The 22,318-nt window shown below is 44.8% G+C and overlaps 1 protein-coding gene across 1 annotated transcript in view; it reads right to left on the bottom strand.

Annotated features, from left to right (window-relative positions):
• The window catches only part of LOC142564995 (lipase member N-like), a 58,672-nt gene that overhangs the window by 27,494 nt on the left and 8,860 nt on the right, over positions 1–22,318 (bottom strand). Inside the window, exons 3-5 of the mRNA XM_075676227.1 lie at positions 19,320–19,434; positions 16,801–16,951; positions 12,198–12,290 (exon numbers count right to left, since the gene is read on the bottom strand). Of these exons, the coding sequence (XP_075532342.1) occupies positions 12,198–12,290; positions 16,801–16,951; positions 19,320–19,434 (359 nt within the window). The remainder of the gene's footprint in view (positions 1–12,197; positions 12,291–16,800; positions 16,952–19,319; positions 19,435–22,318) is intronic.

Consider the following 22,318-nt stretch of genomic DNA (forward strand, 5'->3'; position numbering starts at 1 on the left):
AAAACTGGGCGATTGCAATTAATTATCTAAGTCGAGAAGTACTGCGCTGATTATAAAAGCGTCAATTAGGCATTTGTAGGCATGCTCAAACTACATCTAACTGAACTATTTTCCGCGACGTACTAATTGAGTACAATGTTTTAGGGTAGGCAAAGAAAGCTCACGAAATATGAAAAGTACCACTTGACTGCGCTCCCACCCGCATCATAAAGCAGCGCCCTCAAATAAGCTAATTGAAAGCAACTGCTTTGCCTACCCGCCGTGGTTGCTCAGTGGTTATGGTGTTGGGCTGCTGAGCACGAGGTCGCGGGATCGAATCCCGGCCACGGCGGCCGCATTTCGATGGGGGCGAAATGCGAAAACACCCGTGTGCTTAGATTTAGGTGCACGTTAAAGAACCCCAGGTGGTCAAAATTTCCGGAATCCTCCACTACGGCGTGCCTCATAATCAGAAAGTGGTTTTGGCACGTAAAACCCCAGATATTATTATTATTAACTGCTTTGCCTGTCACAAGCGAACACGAAGAGACAGCGCATCAGTTACGGAAGGAGCACCAACAGCAGGTTTCACAGCTTCACAGTTATTCCTTTCTTTCATTTCTACGTCATACTTATTATCCGACGCTCAAGGCCGACTGATCATATTGATAACAAATATCCTTGATAATGCAGCCGAAGGCCCTCACAGACCACACACGAAACGTGAAAAGGAATCTAACAGGCATAGAATATTTCAAAATCCAGGCTTTGCTCGCACCGCATCGAAAGTGTATGAGTGCAGCTATATTTCACGCTATAAACTTGCTCCGGACCAAAGTCAAATTATAGCGACGATTCTTGTTTTCATGAGAGTGTATACGTGTTGCGAAAACAGGTTCATGGCATAAAATAACCGTGAGGCAGACCAGGGAGCGTCCCACGTCTTGAAAAAAGGGAAAACCGATGCGTTCAGAAAAGTAGATATACCACTTCTAAATGAGCCCATTTGGCAATCAGGACGTCTGCACAAAAATAAAAAGAAAAGAAAGAAAAAGACACCTGATTTCAGTGTGCCCTTATTATCTGTGAATTCCTAAGCGCCGTCCAACACCAGCTGCTGCCTAGAGCACGTGTTCGAGTTGTTCTCCTGCACCTACGCAGTACAATGTCCGCTTTATCAAATCTTCAGTGGCTTTCTTGATGACCGACGCCGGGATTCTACGGCACACATCCGTTATCCTTGCGTTGACCTAATCTGACGTCCGTTTGAATTACGTAAGCAGCATCTTTCACACAATCCCAAACAAAGAAATCCAGTGGAGAGAGGTCAGGGGACCTAGCCGGCCAATCTACAGGCCCGTGCTTTCCAATCTATTGCGCATGCGAAATCGCATGTAGCTAGTTTCGCGCTCGCCTGCTGCTGTGTGCGGGTGCCCCATCTGGCTGGCGCCACAGAAGTGGAAGATGCGACAGCGGAACTTTGCTGAGAAACTCCTCCACCGCTCCTTCAAGGATTTCGTCCACGTAGCGCTGTCCAGTCAGTGTGTGATCGAAGATGAGACCGATTATAGCACCGGCGTAAATTCCCCACCTCACATTCAACGACCACTGGTACCGGTGCCAATTGCGTTTTACTCAGTGTGAATTGCAGTCACTGCTATAGTGTGCATTATGCAAATTTAGTTGGGCGTTTCTGCGAAAATCGGCTTCATGTGCGCACATTATGCGGCTTGAAAAGTTCCGTGACGCATCAGCATTTTGAGAACTCAATTTGAGAAATGTCCGCGATTCTACAGGTAACTATGTTCCAAGCTTTGGTGCAGGTTAAGGTGGTACGGGTGAAAGGGTGTTGTTTAGAATAGCCCAAACTGATGACTTCGAAACTGGTACCTGGGCGGCCACGTCCCGCACGCTAGCATGATGGTTTGAGGCTATATATGCTAGAACATCTGTGCGTAGGCTGGGACTCAAAGGTGGAGTCCTCCGCCGCTAGTTGTTGAAACTGCCGGCTTGTCTCAGGCTTTCATAATTTCTGATGATAGTCGATGCGTTTCGTCTACCATCACACTTGCACAACTGATATACATATATATGCAGCATTTTCAGCCCAGAAGGCAAGTCTCGTGCTTACTTTTTGGTCATTAAAGAGACATGGCGACAGGGACAAAACAAAACGCAACTTTGAACCTTTGCACTGACGTCGTCAATTCGCTTTTGTGCTGATAGGGTTCATGGCAAAAAAGAAAAGAAAGATACGATCCATGAACTTTATCTACGCTAAAGGAAACGCTATCACAGGTTGTTTCCAAAAACACCAAACGCCTGTCACTTCAGCCGTGGCTCGGCAGATAAGGAGCTATCTCGATCACGACGTTTTTCTTTATTTCCTTTATTTCTTTCTGGCTAAATCGGAGGGAGCCTTTTCGAGGGCGCTGCTTTATGATGCCGGTAGGAGCTGTGTCAAGTGGTATTTTCCATATTCCCCTAGGTTTTTATGTCAGTCGGGAAAATTCGTACGCAACTTGTACATCAATGAAAACACCCCAGTTACATGCCGCTTGGTTGTGCCCACAAATTCTTTATTGATACTTTGATAATTAGGACAGTACGTCTCGAGTTGGGTAATTATTTCATCATCATCATCATCAGCCTAGTTACGCCCACTGCAGGGCAAAGGCCTCTCCCATACTTCTCCAACTACCCCGGTCATGTACTAATTGCGGCCATGTTGTCCCTGCAAACGTCTTAATGTCATCCGCCCACCTGACTTTCTGCCACCCCCTGCTACGCATCCCTTCCCTTGGTATCCAGTCCGTAACCCTTAGTGACCATCGGTTATCTTCCCTCCTCATTGCATGTCCGGCCCATGACCATTACTTTTTCTTGATTTCAACTAAGATGTCGTTTACCCGCGTTTGTTGCCTCACCCAATCTGCTCTTTTCTTATCCCTTAACGTCACACCCATCATTCTTCTTTCCAAAGCTCGTTGCGTCGTCCTCAATTTCAGCAGAACCCTTTTCGTAAGCCTCCAGGTTTCTGCCCCATATGTGAGTACTGGTAACACACAGCTGTTATACACTTTCCTTTTTAGGGATAGTGGCAACCTGCTGTTCATGATTTGAGAATACCTGCCAAACGCACCCCAGCCCATTCTTATTCTTCTGGTTATTTCAGTCTCATGATCCGGATCCGTGGTCACTACCTGCCCTAAGTAGATGTATTCCCTTACCACTTCCAGTGCTTCGCTACCTATCGTAAACTGCTGTTCTCTTCCGAGACTGTTAAACAATACTTTAGTTTTCTGCAGATTAATTTTCAGACCCACCCTTCTGCTTTGCCTCTCCAGGTCAGTGAGCATGCATTGCAATTGGTCTCCTGAGTTACTAAGCAAGGCAATATCATCAGCGAATCGCAAGTTGCTAAGGTATTCTCCATCAACTTTTATCCCCAATTCTTCCCACTCCAGGCCTCTGAATACCTCCTGTACACATGCTATGAATAGCATTGGAGATATCGTATCTCCCTGTCTGACGCCTTTCTTTATAGGGATTTTGTTGCTTTCTTTGTGGAGGACTACGGTGACTGTGGAGCCGCTATAGATATCTTCCAGTATCTTTACATATGGCTCATCTACACCCTGATTCCGTAATGCCTCCATGACTGCTGAGGTTTCGACTGAATCAAACGCTTTCTCGTAATCAATGAAAGCTATATATAAGGGTTGGTTATATTCTGCACATTTCTCTATCACTTGATTGGTAGTGTGAATATGGTCTATTGTTGAGTAGCCTTTACGGAATCCTGCCTGGTCCTTTGGTTGACAGAAGTCTAAGGTGTTCCTGATTCTATTTGCGATTACCTTAGTAAATACTTTGTAGGCAACGGACCGTAAGCTAATCGGTCTATAATTTTTCAAGTCTTTGGCGTCCCCTTTCTTATGGATTACGATTATGTTAGCGTTCTTCCAAGATTCCGGTACGCTCGAGGTTATGAGGCATTGCGTATACAGGGTGGCGAGTTTCGCTAGAACAATCTGACCACCATCCTTCAACAAATCTGCTGTTACCTGATCCTCCCCAGCTGCCTTCCCCCTTTGCATAGCTCCTAAGGCTTTCTTTACTTCTTCTGGCGTTACCTGTGGGATTTCGAATTCCTCTAGGCTATTCTCTCTTCCACTATCGTCGTGGGTGCCACTGGTACTGTATAAATCTCTATAGAACTCCTCAGCCACTTGAACTATCTTATCCATATTAGTAACGATATTGCCGGCTTTGTCTCTTAACGCACACATCTGATTCTTGCCTATTCCTAGTTTCTTCTTCACTGTTTTTAGGCTTCCTCCGTTCCTGAGAGCCTGTTCAATTCTATCCATATTATAGTTCCTGATGTCCGCTGTCTTACGCTTGTTGATTAACTTAGAAAGTTCTGCCAGTTCTATTCTAGCTGTAGGGTCAGAGGCTTTCATACATTGGCGTTTCTTGATGAGATCTTTCGTCTCCTGCGATAGCTTACTGGTTTCCTGTCTAACGGCGTTACCGCCGACTTCTATTGCGCACTCCTTAATGATGCCCATGAGATAGTCGTTCATTGCTTCGACACTAAGGTCCTCTTCCTGAGTTAAAGCCGAATACCTGTTCTGTAGCTTGATCCGGAATTCCTCTAGTTTCCCTCTTACCGCTAACTCATTGATTGGCTTCTTGTGCACCAGTTTCTTCCGTTCCCTCCTCAAGTCTAGGCTAATTCGAGTTCTTACCATCCTATGGTCACTGCAGCGTACCTTGCCGAGCACGTCTACATCTTGTATGATGCCAGGATTCGCGCAGAGTATGAAGTCGATTTCATTTCTTGTCTCACCATTCGGGCTCCTCCACGTCCACTTTCGACTAACCCGCTTGCGGAAAAAGGTGTTCATTATCCGCATATTATTCTGTTCTGCAAACTCTACTAATAATTCTCCTCTGCTATTCCTAGAGCCTATGCCATATTCCCCCACTGACTTGTCTCCAGCCTGCTTCTTGCCTAACCTGGCATTGAAGTCGCCCATTAGTATAGTGTATTTTGTTTTGACTTTACCCATCGCCGATTCCACGTCTTCATAAAAGCTTTCGACTTCCTGGTCATCATGACTGCATGTAGGGGCATAGACTTGTACCACGTTCAATTTGTACCTCTTATTAAGTTTCACAACAAGACCTGCCACCCTCTCGTTAATGCTATAGAATTCCTGTATGTTACCAGCTATTTCCTTATTAATCAGGAATCCGACTCCTAGTTCTCGCCTCTCCGCTAAGCCCCGGTAACACAGTACATGCCCGCTTTTTAGCACTGTATATGCTTCTTTTGTCTTCCTAACCTCACTGAGCCCTATTATATCCCATTTACTGCCCTCTAATTTCTCCAATAACACTGCTAGACTCGCCTCACTAGATAGCGTTCTAACGTTAAACGTTGCCAGGTTCAGATTCCAATGGCGGCCTGTCCGGAGCCAAGTATTCTTAGCACCCTCTGCAGCGTCACAGATCTGACCGCCGCCGTGGTCAGTTGCTCCGCGGCTGCTGGGGACTGAGGGCCGGGGTTTGATTGTTGTATTCATATAGGAGGTTGTGGCCAAGTACTGCACCAGGGTGGCCAATCCTGCTCTGGTGAGAGAGTGCGTTACCGGTTCTGGTCACCGGGATCAGGCCGCACTCCAGGCCTGTTTGTGCAATTTTCTCAACACACGGTTTTTTTTTGTATTTACCGGTGGAGAATTGCGCGGCACCGGGATTTGAATCACGGTCCTCTTGCACTGGAGACGGATACTCTACCGTCCCCGCAGGAGTTAAATTAAAAATTGAATTATGGGGTTTTGCGTGACAAAACCACTTTCTGATTATGCACGCCGTAGTGGAGGACTCCGAAAATTTCGACCACCTGGGGTTCTTTAACGTGCACCTAATTCTAAGTACACGGGTGTTTTCGCATTTCGCCCCCATCGAAATGCGGCCGCCGTGGCCGAGGTCCGATCCCGCGACCTCGTGCTCAGCAGTCTAACACCATAACCACTGAGCAACCACGGCTGGTCCTGCAGGAGTTGTACGCCTCATTTAACCTACAGTGGTGCCCTATTTGATCAGTCAAGGTGGACCAATCTGAGCTCGGTTATACCGCATGGATGGCGCTCGGCTAGAGAACCTGGTATTTATGACCTGCACATGTGTGGCCACACATAATTGAGGATATATAATTTTTTTTAGGAGGGTTTTCCGTACAGTGATAAAATGAAGGAAAATACATCAAAGAAAGAAAAAAAGGGGGGAGAAAAGGAACATACCATGTGATTTGAACTCTTGATCCTTCAATGTTGCCCGGAAAGGTAGCTCAGTCGGTTGGTTCGTCAAGCCAACGGTTACTTTCAAGCGCCATAGCTCTTGCTCCGAGCCTCATACTTATGTGGAAAGGGACTGATGTTGTCCGCGGCAGTCGATTTTTGCTGAGTGGTTCGAAGGCATAATTTCTTGGAAAATTCGCCGCCAGAGGAGCAGCGTGAACTCGAGCGGCTTTAGAGACTAGGAAAACTGCCTTAAAATATTTAGACTTGAGGGGAAGCTTCGTTAACAAACTATAACACGGCAATCAGCACGCGAATACGACGAGAGAAATTATTGAGACGTGGAAAATTCCCTTGAAATAAATCTGGTTTGCGAGACAAATGCTTGTATGTATTGAATCTCTTAAAAGATGAGGGGGGAAATATGCGCTCATCGAGAGGGCGTCGTCAGCACGAGACCACCACCAGGCACCTTACTGAGATGTAGAGAGCTTCGCGGCCGGAACGAAGTCTCCCCTCTCCGCCGGCCAAGAGTGGAAAGCGCGCTTTCCGATCGCTCAATGTTGCGCGGACATTGTATAGCTCTAGCGTCTAGGAAAAAGCTTAAACAGGTGCAAGGGCGGCACGCATAGCGTGGGAAGCTAGCCGCCGGAATAGCTATCACAAGTACTGCTGCTGGCGAGGGCGAAATACCTTCGTGTAATTATAATAACCCTAATAGGACTTCTTTCAAAGAAAAAAAAGAAAAGAAAAAAAAAGGAAACGGCTCAGAAGGCTATACTACGAGAGCTATGACTGATACTTTTCTATATATATGTATTCATCTCATCTATGGGATCGCATGCGCGCGCTGTTGCATTGTCTCTGCGTGTAGTAGTTAAGAGAGCCAGTTTAAGGGCGGAGAAGAAGGAAGGAGAGGAAAGCAATATTGCAGCGCCGTAGTTTTAAAGCGCAACCGTGGTAGGGAAACGGAAGGCGATATAAGCATGCGTGTCCATGATACGCACACGACAAACAGCCTTACAATATTTAGACTTGAGGGGAAGCTTCGTTAACAAACTATAACACGGCAATCAGCACTCGAATATAATTATAACCCTAATAATAATTGTAAATATTCATCTCATCTATAGGATCTAAAGCGCGCGCTGTTGCTTTGTCTGTGCGTGTAGTAGTTAAGAGAGCCATTTTAAGGGCGGAGAAGAGGGAAGGAAAGGAAAGTCTCTGAAGCAAACTTGCAGCGCCGTGGTTTTAAAGCGCAAACGTGGTAGAGAAACGGAAGGCGATATAAGCATGCGTGTCCATGATACGCACACGACAAACAGCCTTACAATATTTAGACTTGAGGGGAAGCTTCGTTAACAAACTATAACACGGCAATCAGCACTCGAATATAATTATAACCCTAATAATAATTGTAAATATTCATCTCATCTATAGGATCTAAAGCGCGCGCTGTTGCTTTGTCTGTGCGTGTAGTAGTTAAGAGAGCCAGTTTAAGGGCGGAGAAGAGGGAAGGAAAGGAAAGTCTCTGAAGCAAACTTGCAGCGCCGTGGTTTTAAAGCGCAACCGTGGTAGAGAAACGGAAAGGCGATATAAGCATGCGTGGCCATGATACGCACACGACAAACTGCCTTACAATATTTAAATACAGATACCTAAATAAATCTCAGTAACGAAAAAATGACTGGCAGCTACTACACTGTTGTGGAAAGCAATATGCACGAGGTTTTCTCCGAGTAACGCATTGCTCTTTTCTTTGAATCTTAGTGCATGATAGTTAATTGCGACGCTCTGTACATATTTGTGACTTCTGCATGCAAGTGACGATGTTTCCATCCATAATAAATGTTGGAAATTATTAGAACAGTTTCCTTTTTCATGGGCCGTTATGACTGCCTACTGAAAAGAGAAGCAACATTAAGACACACATCATTCCCGTGCATTTCACACGCGTTAATAAAAGACTCTGCCGAAGGGGTCACTGAAGTCTACAGGTTTCTCTTTCTGGGTCAAAAAGTACGCAAAGCAATTTGAAGCGAGGTGAACATACAACATATTCACTCTTTAGGCATAGGCTACCCATACCTTCAGATATAATTGTTGAATGGATGGCTCCTTCTCTTTAAAAAAAATATTGAACTTTATCCTTTGCATAAATTTAAATAGATTGTGTAAGTCCGCGGTGTTTACAGCGGAAGATTAAAACAATATTGACGTGAGAAAATACATATGAGACAGCCGTCTCTGATCCTTCTAATGCGCTTGTCCTCCTATTGTCGCGATTTCAAGAAATAATGCGTAAGTATGCAGCCCCACCAAATTTTAAGTGAAAAGGTCGAGCCACCTCAGAAGAAGCCTCAGATGATGTGGGTGACAAAACTCTGGAAATGACATTTGAGGTGAGGGGGATAGGCTTCGACATCGCGTGGAGGGGGGGGGCACTCCGGAGGGGCTCGGGCAGCGGAGCCCCCCCGTAGTCGGCGCCTACGAGCGCGATTAACATTTTAGAGTGCGCGCTTTCCCTCTGACCTTTCATAATATATGTAGCTAAATCATCCAATAAATTAAAATAGAATCATTCGTTGTTGCAGAAATTCATCTGTAGTGGTACAGCGCTAAAAATGGGGCTGCTCAACGAAAAAAATGGGGGTTAACCGAGGGGACCAATTTTTATTAGGCATATCGTAAGAAGGCAACAAACAGTGACACCAAGGACAACATAGGGAAAATTACTTGTTCTTAATAAATGAAATAAAGAAACGATGAGTTAATGAAAATGAAAGTGGATGAAAAAACAACTTGCCGCATGTGGGGAAAGATCCTACAACCTTCGGTATGCGAAGGTTGTGGGATCGTTTATTTGTTGTAAAGTGAGGGTAATTAAGCAAGGTTAGTTAGATTTATCAATTCTAACTACCCTTACTGGACTTGCCCCCCCCCCCACCCTCCTGCACGCACATCGCGCCTTCATCTTTCTACACTCGCCCCTCGTTATACGATAGAATATTTTGATAAGTTTCTTTTTCATTATTAGTACCCAATACACAGTTGACTTTAACTACAAATCGCGTATGACGCAGCAGTCGCCGAAGTGTCATTTACCCTCTGTGTGTTGGCACTATGGTAAATCACGAGCAATTTTCTTGACGTCTGCTTGCCAAGCCTAGAACGACCTTCTTGCCCGCCCCACTATGATACTGAATCATCAGTAGTGGAAGTCTGTTAGCGAAGACCATCTGGTTTTGTAGTCAACGGCTGGCCTACAAAGCCAACCCGCTTATATTTTGCGGGTATATAAGCTTTTGAAGCAAAAATAAATAAAGAAACAAACAAGTAAGTAGCAAGAGTTAACATGTGCTGTCATCAGGGTAACATATATTACCAGGAAGGATGTAAAAGCCATCAAATGCCACACATCGGAAAAGTAGATGAAACGACAAAATTTACTAGCGTTTGGAGACTTCATTCACGCAGAAGCATTAAACTAAGTTACCGCCCTGTATAAAGTCGCGGCATAGCTTGCACAGCAGACTGGCACAATGAGGACGCAGCTGCAGCGGCAGGAGCGTTCACTACAAGGTTAAACAGGCTGGTATTGCGGCTTGTGCTGGGCACTTGTTTTCCCACATACCTCGAGGCTAGCGCACGCGTTAACGCGGCAGGTGCACAAAAGTCAAGTGTCAGAAGTTCGTGCATAACGTCGTACTTGTGCAGCGTGTTACAGGCATGGGAGCAATGCTCCATATTAGGAATTCATAGCTGCCACATGTTTAACGGAATGAAAGGCGCCATCGTTGAATCATACGCCTTGACTGTCATTTCAAAAAAAAATATATGTGTATGTAAATCGAGGTCCCGAAAGTTCAAAATGCCCCCCTGGAATTATCTTAAGCTCACACTCACTAAGCAAGGTGATGATAAAGCTAAGAAGTATATGTGTCTTCTCGCTGAATAGACAGGAGTTGGAAAAGCAAAGTGTGGAGGCTTTCCTTATTCAAAAAATTGTGTATTCGTAAGCCATATAACGCACCGCTACCACATGTTTTTTGTGCTAACATATTGATGAAATTTCTTTCCGCACAAAATAATGTCGAGAACATATAAACCTGACGGCAATATATGCATATTATAGCCAAAAGATCTGCTAGAAATGGCTTTCAGAATACAAATACATATGTCAACCGGGCAGATACGTGCTTTGATAGAAAATACAACTGCTGAGGACTGCTTATGAAGACTCGAACAGTCATTTGTCTTCTGTAAGTCTTTCTAACCATGCGTTCATTTACATGTTGCGCTGATTAAGCGTATACAGGGTGTCCCAGCTAAATTTAGCCAGAGTTCAAAAATATGCAGGTGCGACGTAGCTGGACAGAACAAAGGTGATGCTGTTTGCCGTCGCTTGGAGATTCTCAAAATACTTTTTTCATTCCACATAATTAGATAATTAGTCGTAATTAATTATTCAACTTCTCAAATATTATAGCTAGATGAGAGTGTCATTGAGACAATTGTTGAGTAACATAAAAAACTCCCGATACAGGTTGCTGTTGCTCAATACGTGCTACATAAGATTGTTTTTCCGAACATAAATGCAGCTCGCAAATAATTGCCGCGCGTCTGGCCACTCCAGGCACTTTGCGTCCATTCGCAGCCTTCTTCCATGCTCGGAAGAACACTTTTATCTAGCACGTACTGAGCAAAAGAAAGAAAGCTGTATCGGGAGTGTATCATGTCGCGCTACAATTTAGTCATTAACATTTTTATTGTCATTACAATATTTGAGAACATGAATAATTAATTAGGCGTAATTATGTTATTCGGCGGAATGCGAAAAATCGTGTGAGTGTCTCCAAGCGAGGGCAAATAAGATGACCTTGGTTCAGTCGAGCTACGTGGCATTTCGACATGTTTAAGGTTTCGCTCAAGTTAGCTGGAACACCGTGTATATGTATGCCACCCGGCTAACACAGCAAGTAGAAATCTTTCCTGGCAGTGTTGCGTACTGAATACGTACTGAAGGTCGTGGGATTGACTATTGCAATAGGTAAGTTGTATTTTCTCCAAGTTCGATTTCATTTTCCCTTTACATGTACATTTCAAATGAAAGGACATTTATACATTTCTTTGATTCATTGCCGGTTGGCTTCGTTTAGCTGTTAGACTATGATGAGCTATTAAATTCCTTCAATAATTGCGCTTTTTCGCGATCCTCCATATTAACAACTCAGACCTTAAGTTCTTAACATCACAGTAATACAAAGAAAAAAATCACACGTATTTCACAAGTATGCATGCAGTAATTTCATCTTGCAATAATTTAACGGGTCATTTCCAGTTTTTAATGTTGCAACGGATTCCACACAGAAAGACAAGAGGTTAGGAAACGGGAAAATTATAATCCTTGTCGTTACCTGGGCTATTTACGATGTCCTAAAATGCGCTTCGGTAATTTTGTTAATCTTGGTTGGTAAGTGTTCAATGATGCAATAAACAACATCACCATGATGCTACTTTATGTTATTTTAGGCACCTTCGTGGGATGTCCAATTACCCCTGTCCGGCGCCAACCGATTCCAGCTGGTGCCTGCGAATTTTCTAACTTCATCACCCCACCTATTTTGCTGCCGTCGTCTACTGCGCAGCCCTTCTCGTGGCACCTATTCGGTTGCCCTAATGGTCCAGCTACTATCTAACCTACAAATGACGTGACTTGACCACCTCCATTTTATTCATTACCGGCGACAAGTCGACGGTAATACTTATTTAATACCCAAATAATACTTTATACCCAAATTCAAATTTCAGTTTCTTATGCTATTACTTTATTTCATTGCGAAAAAAGGCACCTAATGTAACCGGAGAAGAAACAGGAACGAACTACTGAATTGCGCTGGTACTTACGAAGAGGGGCCCAGAGATTGCTATAAGCTCTCGAATCGGATACCCTATGTTAGTTATATTCGCCACTGGACCATAGGCTAGAAGAATGTCAACCTGAAAGAAAAACAAGACAGGAAAAAGATGCTCAGAAATTTCAGCAAGCAAATATTCAGCACTCGGAACAACGAGGTCATGGCGTTGATATGTACGTACGGAATGTAGAAAGCTAGCTGTCAAATTCGGCTTAGTATTCGGATAAGTTCATACAAGATATTCTGCTCTACAATGCCGCAATAGGACAATACGTCTAGAAGTGGTTGCATATATAATTTTCTATGACACTACTGCAGACATACTTAACGAATTCATGATCCATTGTCTTGAGGGTAGCTTGAAGAATGGCTTAATGAAGCCATTCTATAAACGCATATCTTTGTAGCATACTTGTAATATTATTGAACAGACTATGAAACAACACAAGAAATTTAATCCCGAGTCAAGTATGAGGCTCCCAAACACGTGTTCTCAAGAAACTTTTCTTGATGTTTACACAAAGGCAGAGGCATGGCATGCCGCTGCCTTTCAGTCACTTCATACATTGCACCGCAGACTCCTCGTCGCCATCTTAACTATTTCAAAATTACTCGACGTATAGCTGCTATGCTACTCAAGTCACTTTCAACTCATGGCTTTTATGTGTGTGTGTGTCTGTTTTTCTTTTTTTTTGTCTTTTGTGTTACTCGCGCACTGACAGCTTGACCGGCCGTTCTAATGCCTCAAAAACATGCTGCCAACGACTCCCCCTGAATACTTCCTAATCTTTCGCATCCTCAACACGCTCCCAAGCCCCCGTATTTCTTAAAAAATATCATTTTTCTCTTTCTTTTTCTTTCACTCTTCCCCCCCTTTTTTTGTCTGTCTTGGTGCCGCCCTGGCTTCCCCCACCCCCCCTTTTCTTTTCTTTTTTTCTTTTTTTTCTGATTCTATTTCTTTTCTTTTGTCCCCGCGTGCCCAATCTCACGTTCTTGTCCCCTCGTCTTCGGAATGAAGCTCACAGACGTCAGACGACAGCGCTTGTTTCGTCTGGCAATCTCTCTCTTTAAAACCAGCCGCCAGCGACAACACCCGCACGTGACGTCACTGCACTAACCCTTTAAAACTAACACGCCGAGGATGACGAGGCCGCCTTTGACGAAGATACGTCCTCCTATCGAAACGTTGGCCAGCCTTTCTGAGGCACCTTATCCCTGTTTACAAACTTTATACCACAGGGTGGGAAACAGGCAGAATCAAGCTACAGTAACCGAAAAATCAGATTATCTATGGCGATCCCGATCAGGATAGTTTCCTAACATGTCTAACCATCAAATTTGAGGTGACTCACGCGACATCATCGATCGCAGCAGAGCTCGCAGCGCGCCTTGCCGCCCTTCACTACTTCCGTGATGAACCGCCACACAAGTGAAAGCTCTTCTGCGATTCAATGGGGGCACTGCACTCTCTACTATCACCTTTACGACGCGGGCCGCACGAGCAGCTAGTATTTGAGATTACAGAGACGATGCACTATATAAGTGATGCTGGCCATGAAATAGCTTTGCAATGGTTTCCAAGTGACTGCGGGATTATCGGCAATGAATGGGCCGATCATGCTGCCCGTTCAACCCATACGGAGTGCCACCACGTATCAATGCCACTTTCCAGAACTGGCGCAGCACGGAAGCTCCACCTGCTTGCTAGCCTGCGCACCACGTCGCAATGGAATGAGCCACATTTCAGGAATTCCCGACTATACTCCTTTCATGCCAAATTAAGCCGGCGAGTCCCATCAACGTTTCGCCGTGGAGACGGCACGCTTTCGTACCGACTGTGGTTGGGCGCTGCTTTTACGAAAGGCTATGCGTTCCGCATAGGGATTGCCAACACGACACCGCAACCTGTGACAACTGCGGCCACGAATAATCGATTGGTCATATTTTGTGCGACTGCCCGCAGTACAGTCCGTGGAGGGAATCCCTTCGCCACGAACTCAACCATCTGGACGACTGACCACTATCGCAAGAAGGAATTCTACACCATGGACAGGATCTAACGTTACAGACGAAGGCCGTGCAAGCGCTACTGCGCTTCTTGTAATCTACTGATTACCGAAGAGCAGTAACATGATTACCGAAGAGCAGGAAGTATTGATGTTTCTAATGGTTTGTTCCAAGTTGTAATATGTAAGTGTATATATCAGTGAAATGATCTCCTAATCTGAAGTAAGCTATATTAAGCTAAATTTGTTTCTTTATAAGTTCAATACATGGAGTTTTCTGTAATTCATAGGTAATCACAAGAACTGCAAGCCCATACATTTTGCACTGCCACATTGAAAAAACGTATCTTGCTCATTGTATTGTATGTATTTATCTTCTCATTGGTATTAACGACGGTTAACTTAACAAGGCCGGTTTTTAAAGCGACGCTTTCTTTGCCTCTTTCTTCAACTTTCCCGCTGCTGCTGCGGACTTGTACGCCACTAACGCTGGCCACGTCGGGACGCGGTTGAGACGTGGCCATGCCATAACAGCATAAAAGGCATGCGCTGTCAGTGTGTTGTTTTCATGACTTTTATTTGTGAGCTGTCATTCTCAAAATTCCGAGGAATAACTTTGTAAATAATGTAAAGCAAGATATGAGCCGCGAGGAAGGCCAGCGCGGTTGTGGTTCAGAATGATTATTCGCCAAACAAAGCCCGCGGCGTCGACACCCGAATTGCTGTGACACGGGGCCATTAACACTATCGCGTTAGTACATGGCAGAAGTGTGGCACAAAGAAAAGACGACCGGAGAAGCTCGCGCCAACATTTAGGCCGCGTCGCATGCGTTCAATGCCCTCTGGACGCCGTAACTAGGCGTGAAATCCCTCTCCACTCCCAAATGCTGTGCAGGAGCTGCCACGCTTGACTCTGTGCTCAACCGCAACAGCAACGACAATAGAGTGAAAAAGGTGGGGAGAGTGTTAGCGGGGGAATAGAGCGAGACAAAGGAGGCAGTTTTGCGAGCTACAACGCTAAACGGCAGAATGGCACCGTAGCGCGCATTTAGTGCCAAACACACGAAGGCTCGGATAAAGCGTGGAGCGCAGCAAAAAACAACACAAGCGAAGCTGGCAAGGTAACATTCGACATAACGTCACAACTGTCGTATGCCATCAATATATCACCCCCAAATAACCTCAACGAACGCAAACAGCAAACAAAGCTTCGCTTACATCGATTCCCACAGTGCGCGGGATCTTCATATTTTTCACACCGTCATGTAAGCTCTTTGCAGGCAACGTGCGTTTTTGTGAATCTCCCGTAAGATTGTTCTTTGGAGCAAGTAGTTATAAAAACGGTTGTTGTTATACAGTGTGCGACGTACTTCACATTGTGATAGGTGCGTCCTGACAGCCGCAAGCAAGGTATCTTTTTATATAACAATGTTTTATAATATACTTGAAATCTCTAATCAGTCAAGAATTTAATTCTACTTAAACCAAACAAACAGCATAAAAAATGCACCTGTTGCAAAAGAAGACAATGATTTCACGTGTTTAGCAGAACCTTTGTTTATACTAAATATGGAGTTTGCACTTCGGAAAGCATAACCATCCTTTATAGGGGAACCATTGGTAGATGTAGATGCCTTTAATTCACGGGCGTATTTGCATTAAACCTTCATGAGAACGCGGTTACCGCGAGCGGGAATCACACCCGCAAACCACACACAGTACCGCATGCCATATCAAGTGAACCATAGCACCGTGCGCATTGCCAGCTAAAGGAATGCGCTAATATTGCCTTTCTAGAATAAGTAAAATAATGTCTAAATGTGTGCTTTCATGCGAATACTGCTCTCTTAATAAAATACTCAGTTCGAAGGATTGCACGTACAGAAGTATCCCAATCCTACCGCTACATTTGTGTAGAACTGCAAGAACGAACACACCTTGTTCTGTTTGCGTGATATGTTACCTAGGCGTAGGACATGCAACTCAGGCCGTTTCCTTCGAAAGCTTGGAAATTCTTCTTTGGGTTTACGTGCGGCAAGATATTTGTAAGACTTGATTTAGTTGTGTCTGTGTGGGTACCTTGACAAATACACCGTCTTGTCATGCAACTAGCACTGTAAATGACTGACAAACATGAAAATAGCGCGAGGATTTCTTTAGGCAAACTATTTCACAGCCCTCTCATAGCAGATGCTTTAACCGTCGATGGCGATTTGCCGGGCAGAGTTCGACCGCGCTAATGTAACTTAGGAACACATCTGTCAGGCAACTGCTGCTCTTTCGCATTGAATTTAATGGTTGGTGAGGATGGTTGTTCTATTGCTAGCAGTTCTTTTTCACCAGAGTTCAATTATTCTTTGTTCAGCCAAATCAGAACATACATTCGCTGTGCTTAGAAAGGCTCTGTCTAGACATGGGCGAAACCTCCAAGTAAGAGCCTAAGCGTCACTAACTGCCTACCTTTACTATTAGACATGCAGACACTGCTACGCCAGCCCCCCTTTTTTTTCCTGCTAGAGCTTCTCACGTTGCCAGCCGTTTGTATGCTAGAAAGACACTACGGCGGAGCTCTTCCAAAGGACGCACCTTCTCGTTGTACTCTGGCTTCGTAGAAAGGAGAACCAGGCTCGAAGTTAGACCTTGGGAGAATGCCAAGAGGGTCACTCGGCTGGCACCGGTGACGTTAAGCACAAGGTCAAGGACTGCGGCAATATCGTAGCGGCCGATTTCGTCGAAGCTGAGCCACAGGTTATATGAAATAAAACAATGATTTTAAATGTCAATGATAAACGTGCACTTCACTTATGTTAACCAATTGTCTAAACCCCAACCGGTGTGTGTTTGACAAAGAACGCGAGTTACGTGGTTAGCTGGAGTTCAATCAATCAATCAATCGAGTTTTATTTTCGCCGCAGACAGTACATTGTTACTGCGAAAATAGGGGGCCAGAGAAAAAAGCTGCAGTTGATTCCTCCTTCTAAGAAAAAAGTCCGAGGACAGCTAAACACTTCTGTTTCGTCAGTGCAAAAGCATTGTTGTCCAATTGGACGTCCCTGAGCGGTCCTTCGAGTGTTTAGCTGCGAGTAATGTACCTTAACAGCATGTGCTGTGCAAACCAGTGAGCAAATGGCTGCAGCAGATGGCCTGCGGTGCCAGCACCACATGCCGCCGACATTCGGTGCGACGCGGGACCGAGGAAGCAGCAGCGGCCACTAAGGCAGGCCGTCGCGCGCAACAGCTAAATCCAGCGGGATATATATATATATATATATATATATATATATATATATATATATATGGACCGCACGCTGGCCGGCGCTAGCGAGGTGGCGGCACTCGCACGCGCGCATCACATGACTGCCTTGCCGCTGACAAACTGTTTCGCTACGTGGCGTCGCGTGGCGTAACTGCCGTATCTCCTTCGTCGAGGCGTGATGGTGACGTGGCGTCGTGGCGATGCCCTCTCCCCTCACGCAACACCTTGCGCGCTCGCGCGGCAGCAGGTATTGCGCTTTGCCCGCTGTGCTCCGTCGAGGCGCGCTCGTGACGCGGCGTCGCAGGCAAGGAGAATTTAGGGGCGGTTTCTGTGGTACCGACGCCGGCTTTTTCGCCCAATAGGGCAAATAACGCTTTCGTATCAGTAGCCTACAAAATGTTAAATTCCACTTTGATTGTTGTAAAAGAATCTACCAAAGGTAATATGAACGGCTGTGCTCAGGCAACTGTAAACAGGCACCGTATTATATAGTTTATCTACTGTATAATACTAAAAGATGAGCCTACCCGCCGTGGTTGCTCAGTGGCTGTGGTGTTGGGCTGCTGAGCACGAGGTCGCGGGATCGAATCCCGGCCACGGCGGCCGCATTTCGATGGGGGCGAAATGCGAAAACACCCGTGTACTTAGATTTAGGTGCACGTTAAAGAACCCCAGGTGGTCGAAATTTCCGGAGTCCTCCACTACGGCGTGCCTCATAATCAGAAAGTGGTTTTGGCACGCAAAACCCCATAATTGTATTAAAAGATCAGCCGTTAGGCTGTGGTTTATTTAACTTTCTCGTTGAATTCTCTAACCATATTTCGAAGGAAACAAATATTCGAAACATACAATCATCTTCTTAATGCAGCCGAGTGGATTATATTTACATGGCTAGTGACTTTATTTGAATAGTGCTTTTCTGGAGCGCCTTACAATGCAAGTAACGCATGACATGGTTCTAAGTCTAGAAATACAGCATCGAATTTGTAATAAGAGCACAATTGTCAAAGATAACCTGCGAAAAAGTGATTTCGACCAGAGAAGAAATTTCTCTTAAGAATTTGCACAAAACTTTAGAAACATATAAGAATGCTAAATTTTGTGCTATGTTTTCAAATTGCTCGGCTTCAAAGCTGGCACATCTTCGCAAAGGTCATCTTAAAAACGCAATGTTTGGGCGAAATGTTCACTTTGTGTACACATTTTTGGCGATTACCAAGGGCCAAAGCACACAATGCTGTCTAGTCTTTTGCACTAGGTTGTATTGATTTAGTCAGGAACCCGGAAAACATGAGCAGCATCAGCCCGCCCATGCCGGTGCGTACGAAGAACCACCGAATTTTGTTCCCGTAGGCTTCGTGCTCATCCTGAATGTCCTTGTTCGCCCAGAGTTGATTAATAATTACGTTCAGTCATCATAGAAATACTGTGTGAACTGCAGTTCTAATCTTTTTTCCTAAACAAGGAATATTCCGTGTCATGAAACAAAATGACTCAATGTATTACCTGTTTCTGAAGAAATAGGACTATTAAGGGAATGCATTTAGAAGAAATGCTTCAAATGATTGTTCCTATGAAATCGTTTACCAAGTATTTATTATTATTTTGTTTATTACTATATTCAATACGGCAACCAGTCTAGAAACTATAGAGCTATAATTCAGAAAATCTTTATCTTAGAAATAATAGGGCAATGAATGTTCTGAATAAATTTCGGTAAAGGTTTTGATCCTGGAAAACAGAAAGATATAAAGTTTCATAATTTTTTTTCTCAGCCAAATTTTAGTTTCACATTCGAACCTGCGAAAGTTTGACATGACGAAAAAAATATCCGTGTAGAATGACTTGCCTCCACTGCCAGTATCGGTCATCGTTTTGGCTCAGAGTCTTGTGGCGAGAGCGGAACGCAATCTCCCTAGTGTTCATAGCCCACACGTCGTAGCCACGTTGAGCCAGAAGAAAGCCTGCAATATATGACCACAAACGTGTTGCCAGAATATTTTGATCGTTTAAACCCGTGACAGTGACAGTTACAAGTCATGAATGTGATTCCTGAACGAAAGCGTAATAGAAAATAGCAACACCATACGCGAAGCACGTACATTACATATTGGTTAGCATAAGCACCGACTACCCGGGGGGTGGAGGGGGGCTCCTGGCTCCAAGCTCCCTCCAAATTTTCCCGAAGGGGGGGGGGGTAGCCCTCCTCCCCCTTCGGCGATGACAAAGCCTACTCTTCCTCGCCCCTGGAGAAAATTACCGGAGTTCTGTTACCCACATCACGGGGGGCTTTCTTTTGAGTTGCTCCCACCTTTTCATTTGAAATTTTATTGTCGCTCATAGCTTACTTTCTCATTGTGGGCGTGGACGCGCATAGATTTTAATTCATACTTTCGCTTTATTTCTGCAAATATCATATTTTCGCTTATTTCTGAGACCAGGAGGACAAGTTGATTAGAAGCACTAGCTGCGGCTACCTCATATCCACTGTGACCAGTATGCAGATATTCGATAGTTTTAAATATATACAAATATATTTTTAAAGGGACGGAGGTACCAAACTTACAATTATTTCGAATTAGAGATAGCGTATTCCGAAATATTCACTGTGTTGCCTGCATGTTCGCCTCGCTTAAAATTTCCTTGCGTGCTTTTTTTACCCTGAAAAAATCCTGAAGGCTTCAGTGACCCCTTCGGCAGAGTCTTTTATCAACGGCGCGTCAAATTCACTTGAATACGTATCTCAGTATAGCTTTTATTTCTAGTGGGCAATGCTAATGACTCACGAAAAAGAAAACTCTTCTAATAATTTACAACATTTAATAGACATGGAAATATCGCCCCAAGCATCAAGATATAAATATTATCACGGTGCAACCAAAACTAGCGCCAGTCAGAAGAAGACGATTTAACATGTGCAGGTGGAATCGGTATCGACAACTACCTTGTTTATGCAATGTTGTCTTTCTTGTAAATATTTTAACTACATCATTATATGTGACTTCTGCACTGTAACAAATTGGTGAAAGGCGCGGGGCGCCCACGAGAAACAACAATGGAGCTGCGCAGTGGTCGCCACCTCGTACTGGACAATATGACGGACGAAGCAGGACCCGACATGGCGCAGCCCACATCAACGCCTGCAACCACGACGGTTGTGCTCACTCAGCCGCCGGATATAGGCACGTTCTATGGCAACCACCACATCGACCTGGACGACTGTATAGACGCAAGATTCTGGAGTTTTGCTAGACGCGTAGCGACACCCGCCGGTGCGAAGAGGCAGTAACTGAGTAGTGCGAAGCCCGACTCCCTTGCTAAGTTGCCTATGCACCTATCGACTGCGAAACAACGATTTAACTAGTTGGTGGTTCATATTGCAAGTGTTTTGTGCATTTAACACCCAGACAGAGCGCTATGAATTTCTGCGCTAGTCGGACGCGCCGCCGAACTGCCATAAAGCGCTCGCTGGATCACTCGGTGGAAGCGACGGCATCCTCGATAGCTTCGCGCGCTACGCGGAAATGCCGCAATCGACGCTATTGTTGTGTTGTAAATTGCTGTGAACGTGAAGGACTAATAACAACGTTCTGTTTTATCGATTTCCATCGCGATCGTATGAAGGGGAAATGCGAGAGCGCTGGATCCGGGCCGTTAATGTGTTGGGTAATCGAATTACTTGCATTCCCCACAACACATCGGCTCGCATGAGGAAGCGCGATAATGTTGTTCTGCTGTAATTGTGTTGCGAAGGCCTGACGGAGGACCGTAGAAACCAAGCGAAAACTCAAGAATCTGCAGCCGCCACTTCCTTGGCAACAGAAAAAAACAACGTTGCGAACCATACTGCGTATGTGCCATCGATATTTTCCGTCCGTCTCCCCTTGACTAAACAAGTGGAACGGAGAGATTCGGCAGGTCAGTTTAACCAAACTTCTTGGTTCGTTTAAGATGTCAAAATCCTGTTCTAGAGCACCTTTGTATCGCGAGCTCATTTCTAGATTCGGTATTTTGTATGTCCTGCGCCGATACAACAAGCACCTTTCGCAATGTGCTGGGCCTGCTCGACTGCGTTTCTCAAATGTGAGCAGTAAAGTTGCTGTAGGAGCACCGGATAAGTAATTGCGAAGTAACGCACGTGTGTAACAAAATGTAGCGTTTATTTACATTTATATATGCGCGCGTGTTGCTTGAAGCGTCTGCGAAAAGTTCAAAGGTACTGAGCGACGCTGTAGGTCCTGCGAGACAGAAAGATGCCGCACGCAGGCATCCTAGGAAGCTTAATTTAGCTATGTCCGCATGCTGTTTGCTGCCTTGGAAAACGTTTTCTGTTTGTTGCCCTGAAAAGGGTATGGAAGGATTTACTCTCTGCAAATAATTGCGAGAAAAAAACATTATGATAAAATGCATAAAAATATAGGAGATACTTAAGTCTTGTGTTCAGGACATTTTCAACATGAATCAATTTGAAATGCTTAGATTTGTATGCTCATATGCCTATAAACAAACATGATGCTTTCTGTACTTGGGAGTTGCAGCACGCCGAAATAACACCTGAGACTTATTTTATATTGTACACGTACTTCGCCTTGTTGAGCTTCCTTTCCGAAGCGTGGATGGATGGAAGAAAATTTCCAGGTCCTTTATTTTTAGGAAACCGCGCCTCAAAGCAAACGAAGGAGGAGGGTCCATTGTGGCCTATGCACCTTCGTTTGCGGACAGCTCTTCCTGCACTACTCAGTTCACGCCAAGGCTGCGATGGGGGCGCTGGTGACGAGTTTTTCCGCAGCGCCGCCTGGGCAGAGTCTGAGGTCTATCGCTACTTATGAGGGTATAGGTTCCCACAAT

This window comes from Dermacentor variabilis, chromosome 11, assembly GCF_050947875.1.
Source record: "Dermacentor variabilis isolate Ectoservices chromosome 11, ASM5094787v1, whole genome shotgun sequence".
NCBI classification, from domain to species: Eukaryota; Metazoa; Arthropoda; class Arachnida; order Ixodida; family Ixodidae; genus Dermacentor; species Dermacentor variabilis.